The sequence below is a fragment of the Copadichromis virginalis genome, linkage group LG12 (genome assembly GCF_057382275.1).
Source record: "Copadichromis virginalis isolate Kocher_CV1m ecotype Utaka linkage group LG12, C_Virginalis_male_GT1.1, whole genome shotgun sequence".
NCBI classification, from domain to species: Eukaryota; Metazoa; Chordata; class Actinopteri; order Cichliformes; family Cichlidae; genus Copadichromis; species Copadichromis virginalis.
In genome coordinates this window covers 16,594,759-16,609,357 of record NC_140629.1, presented here as the reverse complement: position 1 = coordinate 16,609,357, position 14,599 = coordinate 16,594,759, and the positions used below count along the sequence as shown (strand labels likewise).

The window sequence follows — 14,599 nt, the reverse complement described above, 5'->3', positions numbered from 1 at the left end:
AACTGACTGCCCCCCTTCACGACGCTTTGCTGCCTCTCCTCTAGCCCTGTCAGCTACTCTTGGGAAGTTAAAAAAAGAGAGAGAGAAAAACAATTGTGCTCTGTCAGTGAGAAAAAAAAGGTGCACTTTTAGACGTACGTGTGTTTACTCTCTGAGGCTGGGGGTAAATATTTATTTGCAATTTCTGGAAAAAGAAGAGAGGGGTTATTTTTATGTCTTCCCTGTGTATTTGGGAGTGATTACCACGCTGTGGTATTTGCCCCGTTCAGCGCGAGTGGGTGGGGGTGCATGCAGAACTTATTATTGCCTCCTAAACGCCTTGGCAAGAAAACGCAGCATTATATTGGTAACCCACGCTGTCTCCGGTCAATTTGTGTTTGGTCATAAATGAAAAATTCAGGTCTCACTTGTGTGTCATTGGCGTAGTGTTGACACACACACACACCTAGATTTGATTTCTAAGTCGAGCTTTACTGTAAACAACCAGCCGACTGCTGGTAACCACGTTGTGTTCTGGAGTTAATTATACAGACGTTTACAGCTGTGAATTTCAATGAAACGAGGCTACTCCCCAAACAATAAAAACGTTGCGTTCCTGTGCGACTGGACAAACAATGCCGCGGGTCGTTGAGCAGAAAGCATATCTTGGACATTAGAGGGCTAGCCTGTCTTGACATCGGATCATTGTGACATTAGCAGGGAGCCGTTTGTGACAATCGAAAGCAGATCTCCAAAGGTGCAGAAAACCACATAACTGACTTCACATAATTAACTTTGAATAGCTTTGCACCCTACTCTCTGTCTTTATGAGATGGCCTTGCTCTTACCAGATGTATAATTATTTTCTCCTGCGTCTAATTACACAGTGAGTTTTTATGTGACCTGCTGTTGTGCTCTGTAACAAAATTACTCACTTATTCCTGACTGTACCCTCACTTTAGCTTTAAACGGCTGATTAAAATGAGCTGAAATCTAAGGAGGAGAACAATGGCGGCTTCATTCTAACACACACATTGCAGTTAACGTTGGTTACACTCTAGATGCAGGAAGTAATAACTCAGGACCATGTCATGCTCAAGGAAGACAAAAAAAAAAAAAGAGTAGCCTCATGAAACAAATAATTGCTTGAGTTGCAAAAATGCAAACGCCTGCTTAAGTTGCAGCTCACTCACTGAGACAGAATGTTAAAGAAGCTTTTTATGGGGGTTTGTCTTGGCCTTGTATTCTGTTAATGCTGTTTTATTACTGAAACAGCAGTAAATTCACTCCAAGGACTTTTCAAATAAACCCGGTTTGCTGGTGAGTTTGGCCTTGTGCAGAATACACATGAGGTAGTCATATGACGGCATCGCTCATTGAGTAATTTAAAGCTGAGACCTTTTGAGAAAAGCGCAAACCCACGTATCTTGCCTGTTTTCGGAAGAGCACGTCATCGCTGCGTACATCTGACATACAGTGCGTATCCTGCACGAACCGTCTTGGAAATGTCGGAAGAAGCTTGACGCTGCGCTGTCAGGACCTCCCCGGCGCTGCCTCCCTTCATCGCTTCTCGCTCCCCTTTTTTTGCACTAATAGTTCTTTTGTGTACAAGAGCATGTTAAGAGGCCAATGAGCCTGGCCTTAATAGGCCACGTCGTCATAGAAACCACAGCACTCTGGATGTCTGACCTTTGACCCAGTTTTTCTACTGGCTGTGAATAAGAGTGCAGGACGACCAACCGGGTCACAATAGAAGCCTGGCAAACTGAGGGAGTGCCCCTGTCATAGTCACTTAACTTCATTCCTCTGTGGGCTAATGGACACTTCAAATGTGGTAGCCATTAGCAGCATGCTATTTCCAGTGCAGCAACACGGGCTTCTCACGGTTAATGTAGTATAAACCAAGACGACAGGCTTCAACCCCAAAAGTTTTTTATGGGTGCCTAATGTAACTGTATTTATACTCCATGTATTCTGCAATAGAAATATCACCATAACTTACACTCTCACCAAACTAGGTTTTTTTAATCTTCCTCTAATTAACAACCTCCCTACCACCGCTGCTAATGCATACTTACCTCATAGTGGACCAGTTGAAAAGTCCACATTCAGTGCAGGCAGTAGCCTCATTCGCAGACGGTATTGCGGGTATTACCAGCTGAGCCGCTTGTCATTTCCCCATCAATTACACGCTAATTAGCACAATGACTTCCAAGGTTTGCTTAACAATTGTCTGCGTAATTGTCCTTAATGTCGACAAACAATGGCGCTTAATGCAAACTCTGAGACAAAGGCGGGTGCTACCTATCACACTTTCCTTTGTGCCTTAAAGTCTTTAATTGTGTTTCATGCATAGATCAGGTTTAGGTGTCAATAGCCCCGCGTGGAGCAGGTGATATCAGCAGAGAAAACCTGGGAGGGACTGTTCCTGCCGGGAGCCTGACAGGGTTATTGTCTGAAGTTGCTGTTCATATGGGCCGGGGGGACGGTAATTAACACCTCAGCCAAACAGCAAGCTGTGTGGCCCATTTGTTTTCTGTTGGGGAGGAGGGTTAAAAGAAAACAATGGGGAGGAGTTCTCCACACAGTAGGTGATTGACATTATCTGCCGGGGTGATCCATGGAGGCATTCCTGCTGCTCGGCTATTCACCGCAAGTTGGGCGAAGTCGCTTTTACAAGCACCAGGCCGCGTCTGAGCTGCCACTTTATGCATATTCGCTCCTTTATTTGTTGCCTGTCTGACTGTTTTTCTGTTGATTTGAGTGAGTTAATCCAATTGAGCATATCATGCTAAATGGTAAATGGAATTGTGCTCATATAATTCTTTCCTACTCCAGCTGACCACTCAAAGCGCTTTTTGCCACAAGCCACATTTGCCCATTCGCGCACATTCAAACAGCGCTTCATTTTATGCCCTTTATAACTAAGTAACATTTGGTGGGGGCGGGGGTCCATGTATTGAGCCACTTCCTGATCCACCGCCACCAATACATATGCAAAATCCTGCAATCCGTTTTAGATAATATAGCAAAATTAACATTACCTAGATTTACGCTTAACACGACTCCTCAGTGCGACCTTTAAGTTAACAGATAGTTGTTAGCAAAAGTTTGGATTTTTTTTTCTGTCCCTTTGGCAGACTCTCTGACTTAGTTTGACAGCAAATGTCCAGACATCTGTCTCTTCTCCATGCTCCGCTGTTGGCCTGGAGTATGGCAGCGCACACTTCAGAGATGACAAAGACTCTTGGCTGTGTTTTCCTCTGCTCTGTGAGAGCAATGTAACAATTAGAACCCAGCTCTGGCAGGCCACATGCCCCCGAGCATATGTTGTATTCTCTGTGTTCAAAAACCCAAACGCCTCCAGTGCATCTTTTTTGGAAAATTTCAGTGGCATCACTGCCACCTTTGTTGCATCTGGGTCCTGTAAAAGTAGCACATTCTACTGATGTCTATTCTGAGTGTTGGAGGCAGCAGGGAAGGCTGGAAGACAATTAGAGAGTTACGAAAATGGATCAGCTAAACTTCACTTTAGTTACACACTTCTTTCAGTACTCTGTCCGAGTGTGCTTACCAGAGCTTCCAGCCCCCATGCTGAAATAGGCATTGCTATGAGACCTCAACCATATGGCTGCGTTTGTTTCTAATAAAATAAGGGCGCGTGTAAAGCATTTCCAAATGTCTTGCAGTTTAATTTATATTAGGTTATCTCCTGTTTCACTCTTTTACAAACATCTAGTACCGCTTAAGCCACGGCATTTGAATCAGCCACTTAAAAAAATGCTGGCTCCTATTCTGCAGTGCAAACTTTCTTCTGACACTTTACCTGTTTTTTTTTTCTCTTTCCTTCTGCACTGCAACACAGAGAAAGTTTTTGCTAAGCAGCATGGCCCCCAATTCCTCACCTTTTGTTTCCAGAAGCAACTCACAGACTCGAGCACCCTCCCTCTCTCCCTCTCATGTATGAGTGAGCGGTGTGTAGCTCAAAGTGTGGACTGGAGCTAATGTGACAGTGTGCGGCTGGCATTACCTGGCTGGATGTTTCGGGGAGTGTGTGAACAGTTGCTACATAGGGCACACTGGCAATTAAAAGAAAAGTAGGTGCTCAGAAAAAAGTGCCCGGGGGCATGTTCCTCAGTCCTGGCAGAAGCTGTCAAATAAGGGATGGATTGGGTGGGAGAGCTGGAGTGGGCACGGCCGGGCCAGACCAAACGCTCACAATAGCGCTCGTTTCATTTGTGGAAGGACTCATGATTGACATAGATTAGACAGAGAAAACTGCATTGTTTTGGATTTTCTCTCCGGAGAGTAGCATTCATTAGGCACTATGCACACAGCAGAGTAAAGTTTCAATAGGGAGCTAGCAGCCTTTAAAAGCAACTGCCTCCTGACAGTTGTATGGACTTGGGCCCATTAGTTGGAACCTACGATTCAGCCTTGAGCAGTATAGTGAAAATGAAGAGGGCTGATGTCAACTCCAAGAATTTCCCCCCTTTTCGAAGGGGAAAAAAAAGGTCCCCTCCCCCTACCTTAGTGCTCTGTTGGACCCCAGCTGTCAGGAAACAATACCCTCTGCCTGCTCCGACAAACTAATTCCTGAAAATGTTTTTTTTTTCTTCCCTCCTCTCCCTTTTCCCTCTCCTGCCATAATGTCTTTTCCATTTTTAACCCACAGCCATCCAAGCTTCCTTCCTCCTTACAAACCCGGAGTGATGAATGGAGTTTTAAAAATCAAAACCTGAATGCATGACTCCTCTAGTTTGCCTCTTTGTCATCATTTATCCTGCACCGACTTTCAGAAAATGGACAAAGCTTTGCATATAGTCTTTAGCTGATTTTGTCCAGCTTTAAAAAATTTATTTTTTAAATGTTTTTAAGCGACGGGTACTATTAATGACCTTCTTTATTAGCAAGATGTTTCCAGTGGGCGGACTTTTTTTTGCACTGGAAGTCATACATGGAGTCTTATTTATAAAACAATGCTAGTTCACTGCAGACTGATAACAGTGGATGCATGGGGAAATTGCGCAACAACATGTGACAGAATTTATAACGCTACCGAAACAATGACTTGCGAAGGCTTTATGTGTCAACTCGACATGGGCATGAATGAAAAACAAACAACACTACCTATAAAATAAAACTCTTGATTATTTTTAAATTGTACCAGGGAGAAAATCCACATGCATGACAAGCTGCTGTATCCGGTATTTAAGCTGATTCATAAACCAGATGGTTGGAGCTCTCGGTCTTCATGCTATCTTCATTGCTGTGGGACAAAAACAAAATGCTCAGTTTGTTGCATCGAGCAGTAAAACCTCTTCTTGAGCGCATTTCTCACAAAGGGAGAGAAGAACAGTAATAATCTGACAAGCAGTTGCAGATTTCTGTCTAGCAAATGCCAGAAAAAAAGAGTATGATTACTTTCATATTTGAAAAAAGTGTGGAGAAGAAAGAAACGAGCAGGGGCTGCGATCAGGTCAAAGGGCCATACGGATTGAGGTGGGTAGTCAGGAGTCTTTTGCTGATCTTTAGATGGTTCTTCCTCTTCCTTCCAGCTGTCTCTTCCCACCCGCTCAGCGATGGGCGCCCACAGCTGGCCTCTTGTTTTTCCCTGACAAACGGCAATTTCACAGTCCTCCACCAGTCCGTTGTGTTCACATCGCTCTTCCTACTCTCCGCTGTGCCAGAACTCACTGTCAGACTCCAGCAGCACTGCGGGTCTCGTACAGGTGTCTGCTGGAGATCTCTGTGGGTTTGACACCATTTTATGCCACTTTTGCACTGTGCGGAAAAAAAGATTGGTCTGCCTACACTCACATTAGAGAGTGACTTTTGCACACGAGACTCTATTTTTGAATGCGTTTTGTTAAATCCATATATTTTATTTTCAGTTTTTTGGTTGTTTTTTGTAACCCCCTGCTGTGGTTCAACGCTGCTTCTTTTTTTTTTCTCACTTGCAGTACTTGCAGATGAAATGGCCACTTCTAGATGTCCCCGGATCTGCAGGACTAAAGGATTCTCGCTCTCCGACACCTGGCCATTTAGTAAGTAAATCTCAAAACAGAACAAAATTCAACCCAAACAACGATAAGATGTGCAAGCGGGGTTCGACTCTGAATTCTTGGCATTACCGATCACTGACAAACACTTTGGATTGCTGCACGTGCACGCTGCAAGTGTCGGATGTCTTCCGCAGGTTTGCTTCAGTGCGTGCGTCAGAAAGATTGTGGAATAAGTTAAGTGCTTATCAGACAAATCATATAAATGTATTGAGGGAATCAATTTACTGCAAGCCGTATAAATGCTTTAATCAGACCATGAGCGTAATGCGATTATTCACGATAATGAAGTTATCGTGTGCATGCAAATCTGCCGGTTCCCACCCATCCATGTGCAGCTTCCCACCACAGCCTGCAACACCCGCAGTCCAGCTGCTCAGCAGCCTGTCTGTCTTTACCACAATAACTCAGTCTGCAGCATAAATCTCTCAAGTTTGATCCTCCCTGCCATTCCTCAACTTTCCCACACAGGTGTGAGCTAATCATGATGGTGTCTCACTCGGGTTAGACAATGCGGGGTCTCAGCAGACCTGTTTGGTTTGTGGCTTCACTGAGGGATGTGTGTGTTTTTTCAGATGGAAAACACAAGATAACGTGGAGCCTGAAGTTTACTATCTAGCATCTCACCTGCATGATTGTATCAGGGCGTTTTCTGGTTCAGGAAGCCAATTTTTAAACAGTGCAGAGAGTAGGAAGCCATTGTCACTGCTCTGTAGTCGAAAACAGTCGCCGTGACTCAGTCCCCTTGACCTTAAATCCTGACTAGACATGCTTGCTGTGTTTGCGGTTGATCCTCTGAATCCTGTAATTGCACTGATGCATTTGACAAAGTCCTCATTGAGAGCAATTAATGGGAAATTGTGAAGAAAACAGAGTTTGCTCATGGGACTGCAGTCCTGACTTTATGTCTCAATTAAAGATATTCTATTAGGAAAAATGCTGACCTATCAGTGACCCTTTTTGGTTTTCTTTTAGACTCTAAGCAGCTGCTTGGTGAAGTTTTGCTGTTTAGCCAGTACTGAACACTATAAAATTGTCTGAATCCCCATTGTAGTGAGCAATAATTCACAGAAATGAATGCGATGATGGCAGTTGGATTAAAGGAAATTAAAGAACGTTGACTGAGGTTTAGTTCTGCGGTTGGATTGTTTCTGTTCTGTCCTTCAGTAGCTGTTGCTACTTTTTATGTGACTCTATTGTGTCTTGTGGCCTTCATGTCTTTGAATGTCATTAAACCAGAAAAGCTAGTACAGAAAGAAACAATGTAGAAGTCTGAGAATGCGAGGGATCGTTTTCTGGCAAAAACTGTCTGAATACAAAGTATCATTTGTTTTTGTGTATTTCTCTTTGGAAGTTTGGAACATGTGTTCTCTTTTCTTATGCATTTAAATGTTTAAAAAATGTTTTTGTATATGCACAGCAGAACTTGGAAATTGCCTTTAAATTCAACATCTGTACAAGCTCTGTACTGGTGTTGGCGTTGTTAATGCTAATACTGTTAAGACGGCTGTAATGCACGGGCGGTGCGCTGTCAAATGTCACGTATGAAACACTTGTGGAAAAAATAATTATGCTTTTTTTTGCGCTAAATCAGTGTCAGTGATGGGGAAGTTCACTGAAAGTGTAACTGCTTTCATTTTGTCATCTAGATGAGCAAGTCGCTACGCTCTATCTTGTGACCTGGGACCACAGGGTTATTTGATGTGGGGTGGGTAGATCGAACGCTGGGTACGGCGCACTGTGGGCACTGAGGATAAAAAGTGAAACACCCCGCTGTGCCCTTACCACCCCCCCCCCCCCCCCCCCTTCTGGGCCAGGTGCCCACATACTCCTCTGGTGTGCTGCTGCTGACAGGGAGCCAGGCTGATTATGTGCTCATTACTCCAGCCGAGGAGAGAGAAGGAGAGTGGGAGGGGAGCAGCAGGCTGGCTCCCCAGGCCTGCAGGCTCCCTAGGCCCCAACACTGCACTAATGAGAGCAGGGGGAGCGGATGGGCACACACGGGGGGCCAGGGATTACTGCCCAGGGCCAAGAGGAGCCAGAGAGAGAGACCCAAGGAGACGCTGAGGAGACCCCAGCAGGGACTCCTGAAGCGGACCTGTTCCCTGCGTGTGTTAGATTTGCTTCTTTTTTTATGTGAAGATGGACCGCCACAGTTTGGATTATCTGCTGGGGCCTGCTTATAGGGATATGCGTATTCATGCATTTTAAAAGCATGTCGACAACTGGGTTCACTGATAAGGTTTTTGCAGTCTGTTATGGAGAGGCCTGCTCAGTCAGGCTCTTCTGCACATTAATAACTTTTAGCCAGTTGCCACATGTTGATATGTGAAACTTTTTTTTTGGGGGGGGGGGGGGGGGGGGGGGGGGGGACAATGCACTTTCAAATTTCTACCAATCGGTGTTGCCAGAGCAAAATTGCTTTGACATTTCTGACGATTCTGTTGGCGTGAATGAAACAAGAAAAGATGTTGGTGAATAGAAATTGTGTTCGGTGGGTCCGGGGAAAGACCATCTTGCCACAGATTGGGTCCATAAGGCCTGTATGCTAATCGGAAGCCTGCTCTTGCCCGAGATCCTCAATTATTCAACAGACAGGTTTGTTTAGCATTCAGTTGGTATTGCTTTTGGTAGTAATGATGATGCTGGGGTTGGAGGACTGGGAAGAAGGGAACAAGCTTTTTTTTCATGAACATACCACAGCGTGTCTTTCGTGCACACACACACACATGCACACTCGAGTGAACCCCAAAAACCCCCATTTCAGCTCCTGTGTTCAGAGGCTTGCCTCATGAATAACGCATCAAAGGCGCTGCAGGGCCAGGTGATGCAGTATGGAGAACTTGTCAGCCCATCAGTAGTGACCCAGCTGGAGGAGAGGAGAGGAATCTTCTATAATATATCGATTCCCACTTTGCTAATAGTGATCACAAGCCTTGCCGTACTTACTTGCAGTAATTCATTCATTAGACCTGTTGTCTGTCTCATTACTGAATAGTTTTGTTAATCTGTTTTACAGAGAAGCTGTGACTCGTTAATCAGACAGAACTGGCTGTCTGTCCCTCAGATGCTTACTGGATTACAGCACACTCAGTCGTCAAATATGGGCCGATCTGCGCTTGACAGAATCGCCCTCTTTGTTTCAACATGGTATGGAGTAATCACGGCACCAAGGGGCCTGATCCTGTCAGCGTATCACAAGCTACTTAGTCACCGAATTGTTTAAATGAATCAAAGTGGCATGGTAGAGAGCAAGATTCCAGAGATGCCTTTTTGTCTTCCCACATGCGTCTGGTGTAATTTCTACATCTATGGGCTCTTAAAACATTTTAAGAAGAAATATTAAATAAAAACGATACATTTTTTTCCCTCCCCAAAGCGATACACATATTTGCCTTCGACCTATATTCCTTTAACAGACCTTTCACTGGGAGTCCGGTGAGATTTTCTCGTTTTGCATTAGGCAGCGAACAACCGAGATCCATGAAATCAAAGGCTTTGGGAGGACTGTACTGAATACTGATCTAAGGTCTGCAGTCCTGCTGGGCCACTGCAGAGACAGGATCCTCTTCAGAAATGTGATGAGGAACCAGTGCTTTGATTCCAGACGAACTCTTTAGAGGAGCGTACTCAGATCGAGTGCGGCAGACTGAGTGAAAAGATACTGTTTATTAGTGGCCGATTCACCAGAAAGTAATGTTACTGTCTGATAATTTACAAATATTTATCGCTGGTTAGGCTCCAGAGAGATCTGTCCGTGTTTACAGCCATATTTATGGTGCTGACTTTGCTAGCTCTCTTCATTTATTTAATGACTGCTGAGGATGTTCACTCCAGTAATCTGATGCCGTATTATTCTAACCTAGAATTATAATGCCGTTGACCTTGTCAGAGGCGATGACCAGTCGCAAAGGCGCGCACTGCCTGTGATGAATGGCATACTTTTTGGAGTGGCTGATTTTAAAGACACACAACCGTACGACACGGTCAGTCCCCTTTCACGTCCGCTTCCTGTTGGCGTTGACAAACAAGGCTCGGATTTCTCAGCATGCCAGGCATTCTTTTCACGCCGTCTTTCCTCGAGTTTTGAAAGGCCTCTGAGCCTCCCACCCAGAATCGCCGAGCATAAAGACACACAAAGCTGCGGGGTTATTCAGTTTGTTCTAAGCTCTCTTCCCCATCGGCTGTTTGCCTAGTAATTCAATTCAGATGTGCAGGATCCAAAAACATGTTTGCTTGAATGAAATCCACTCCTCCACCCACACTGACCAAGGACTGTGCTTTTCTTAGCACCGTTCCAAGTTGGACAGCCAGGCTAGGTGCTGCCACCTCGGCCTTTTTAGCTTTAAGCCCTCTTCAGAGACAGACATCTTTTCTCTGCACCGGCTTTTTTGTTTTTTGTTTTCCCCCCATCTCTCTCTCTCTTAAACCTTCCTGTTGCTATTTCAGATGAGCAGCTCCGAGTGTTTTTACTTGGATAGATGAGGGTTATGCACCATTGCAGGCATGTTTGGAACAAGCACATCGATGTAAAGATTTGTATCTTTCTGGCGTAGACAGCGTCTGTATGTGTTGTTTGTATTTAAAACGTGGCTCATGACTCCTGCGGTTTTCCTCTTACACTTGGCTTGTGGATAATAATACTACGCCTATGATGGTTTTCACGGGCTTGAGGAATATTACCCCGGACATAAAGCGAGCCAAAAAAGGCACTGATAAACAAGTTGTTTGGTTTTGAGTTATGATGTCTGAGTTCTGGGGAATTTAATTAATTTAAACTAGCTTACAATTATGCTGATTTCTATTCATTTAATTAAAAATATATGTCGAAATAAAAAAGGAATTTGCTAGCTCAAGTATCCATTTTCATCTCTAACAGAGAAGCTCTAACAGGTAGCATGTAGGTCAGAATAGTTTTGCGTCCATGGAAGCTGCACACGGCATTTCTCTCTGCATTTTGTCAGGCTGGAAGCAGCCTGGATTTGAAACTAGTGCCTTCAAACTTAGAAATATGTTTGGAGCGCCCGATTCATGTATTCCAAGATATGAATTATTAATGTGTATCATTTCAAATTCTCACTGAACTGCTTCCCAAAATGTGTTGGCACCCAGGTCTAGAGGTCTCAAACAGCTCTCACAATATAGGGAAATTCATAAGTCGGCATATTGTACATGAAGTGGAACAACAAAGCACAACTCAAATATACATGACATGTGGGACCGAGGATTTTAACCTACTAAGTCAACACCATCTCTACCACGATCCAAAGCCCTCGCGTCCTCCAAGTCTGGAGACATTTTAAAAAAAGAGAACTCTTGTGGAAAGTGATCTTAATATAGCCATGTTTAACACCAGTAAATATTTTCCCCACTCCATCTGGCATTACCTGAATCAAAGCCTGCTTTAAACAGGAGAAACCACTTTGCTAAAGACTTTTTTTTTTTAAAGAGGAAAAGGTTGGACCTTCCTTTTTCTTAAAAAAAAAAGATGCAGAGAAAAAGCTAACATTTGGAACAATTCTTAGCAGCGTGAAGCAAGAGAGCATACAGGACTCTCAATGCAAACCTTGTTCCCTGGCAGACCACGTTAGAGAGAGAGACAGAGGTTGGGAAGGGGGTGGGGAGGGATATTGAAGAAAGGTTAGCCTGGAGGAACAAGACTTCTTTCTCCCCTCCCACCCCTTGACCCTCCCTTGTGACAAGTTGAGCCAACAAGTGCTCTATTCAGCCCTGCAGCCAGGGGAAATGACTGCTAGGCTGAGTGCTGCCTAATGAAAGTAGAGACGCTGGTTATTATTATTGTCTTCATCATCCCTTTCTTAATGCTGGTCAGATCTCACAGAGGATGTGTGCTTTCTTGTTTTTTCACAGTGTGTGAAGCATTGTGGAAATAAGGGAAAGACATACTCTGCGTGTTGCTGGCCTTTCTGCTCGTCACCACTTATCTGAAGTTATACAGAATTTTAAGTGGTTTTCCAACATTAGCAGCATTTGTAATCCGCCCGTGGTGGTTGCTGTCAGACGGAGTGGGAGATGATGGCTCCACATGTTTATGGTCGTTTCGTTTACCTTAGCCCCATTGTGTTTATTTGCGGCTTGCTGGTGCGACTTTTGGACTCGGTGGCACCGTTGTTTTTTCTTCTTGGACTGAACAAACAGTTCTCTCCTCAGCTAAATGGCCGTAATGATCTTGGCATGTGTCCGCGAGGCCTTTTTACTGCTTCTTGGTGCCGGTCCAGATTGCATCACAGGGCCAGTCACACGCATAAACTGTGATGTTTACCATGGAGGGCATTCACAAATTATGGCCTATTTATGGCGTGCATTTCTGTTGTACAATAGCCAGCGTGAATCATGCACTTATGGGAGACAAAATGTTTGCTTCAGATACAAATATAAATAATTCTTTGATGTGTAAATAAAACACTAGTACAGAAAAACACATTAGTGTCACTCTCTTCAATCATGATGTCAGGCACTTGTTGCTCACCTTCAGCTCTCTGTGTCTCCTTCAGTCCAATAAAGTCCCAGTGGTACAGCATGCTCACCATGTCCACCCGCTGACGCCCCTCATCACCTACAGCAATGAACACTTCTCCCCTGGCACGCCGCCATCGCACCTCTCCCCAGAGATCCTTGACCCAAAGACAGGTAAAGCATCTGATGGATGGACTAACCTTCACATGGAATCTTTTTGCAAGGAAAAGTGGCGATAAAACTACAGTTGTTGTGTTATAATAATATGAAATTAAGCACTGAAATGTGCACGGATAAGTGCACATCTTATTGGCTTGAAAGTTTCGCGCCTTAAAAACAATTTGGCATATATTGTGGAAGTTTGATAGACTTTTTTTTTTTCTATTAAACTGATCTTTCTGTGGCCTCCGTAGGTATTCCTCGGACACCTCACCCATCAGAACTGTCTCCATACTACCCCCTGTCTCCTGGTGCAGTCGGTTCCATTGCACACCCTCTCAGCTGGCTCATGCCACAGTACGTTCCTTTCATTGTGATCTGTTTGCATAGCCAGATGTATTACTTAGTTATTTATACATATCATATCTCTTTTAACTGGCTGCAGTTACATGTGCTCGCCTAAAAAATAGATTTTTTTTTTGACGACCATCTTGCGTCACGTTCTTGGAATGAGTTCGCTTTGTGGGCGCGTCCACCTGCTGTGATGATGCATATTAACAGACCACCAGAGATGTTAGCTAATTAGCTGCGCTGGCTTAGTGGCCAACTTTCGACCGCTTCTCCCTGATCTAAAATTTAAAAAAGCGCAATAAATGATTTATAAAATTCAAGTCAAGCAAGGAAAAAAATTGTATTTCTTGTCCAGAAAGTTTTTGATTGCTACACCCAGGTTTTAATGCAGCATAGAACTATATCATGACAGTATCATGACAAGACAATTTATGAGCATTTATTGGTTTTGCCATGGGTCCTGTAATCAATTGCAGCGGTGCTGTTCCACAAGCAGGGGATTTGAGTTGATGAGGGGAGGATTAGTGCTGATGGGTTAGCTGTCAGCTGTGTTTGATCCACCTCACTTTGCAGCCTTCGCTCACTCCGTGTACCTCTGTCTCCCAGGCAGGGCCAGCACATGTACTCCATCCCTCCAGGGGGATTCCGTCACCCCTATCCAGCGCTAGCAATGAATCCATCCATGTCCAGGTGAGTGGATCACGTTCAGTAACACCCCAGCCCTCCCGAAGGGAGACATCTAATATCTGTTGCCTCTGTGGCATGCTCTGTTCACATTTTTCCTGCAGTATTAACTTCAGTGGTTAATACTGTAAATGTTATTTGGAGTGGATGTTGCTTTATTTATAGGAATGTAAAGAAAAAATGCAGTATATCCGCTTGGAGAAAACACTGTGAGACGGTGGACAGGCAGTGGTGTCAGGACTACAAAGGGATGTAAGGTCTAAGTCTATTGGAGACAGGTTCAGCTTCTTAAATAGAGCAAATGCATTATTGGCATTCAGGGCTTCTCTCCTGTCTTTTCTTTGAGAGCTAAACTTCTGTGGTCAGGCCAGTGTTCTGAGCCACTCCACATGTGTGCGCACACACACACACACACACACACACACACACACTGAAGAGATGAAAGGGCTGAGAATCGATTAGGACAAATCAAAGCTCATCTGAGCCAACACGTCCCTTCAGACTAAACTCTCTGACCCTCTGTCAAAATTGGAAAGATTTGTAGGGAGCCTTCCGGTGTTAGTATGAGATGAAATATTCAGAGGGTTCTCTGTGATCAATAGCATGTGTAACTCCATCCTGAAATGAACTCGCAACAATCAAAGCACGCCTCACACAAGGTTATTTAATGCACCAGACGCACTGTGTGCCAAATATTGTGCCAAAATTTCTGCTATCATGGAGATTTGAAATAAACTCGCGGTGAGGCTCTCTGACCCAGGAAGAAACCCGCTGAAACGAAGACGTTACACGAAACACTTTCGACAGTATCAGTAAGATATAAGTTTAAAGCGTAAGTGTAAAGCGTGAATAAAAATTTATGGCAACAATGATGAACACTAATGGAA

At 44.2% G+C, this 14,599-nt stretch overlaps 1 protein-coding gene across 2 annotated transcripts in view; it reads left to right on the top strand.

The window, feature by feature from the left end:
• tcf7l1b (transcription factor 7 like 1b) overlaps positions 1 to 14,599 on the top strand; it is a 30,399-nt gene that overhangs the window by 12,433 nt on the left and 3,367 nt on the right. For both annotated transcript variants that reach the window (XM_085474990.1, XM_085474991.1), the window contains exons 4-7: positions 5,943 to 6,026; positions 12,557 to 12,692; positions 12,932 to 13,034; positions 13,635 to 13,718. In XM_085474990.1, the coding sequence (XP_085331116.1) occupies positions 5,943 to 6,026; positions 12,557 to 12,692; positions 12,932 to 13,034; positions 13,635 to 13,718 (407 nt within the window). The remainder of the gene's footprint in view (positions 1 to 5,942; positions 6,027 to 12,556; positions 12,693 to 12,931; positions 13,035 to 13,634; positions 13,719 to 14,599) is intronic.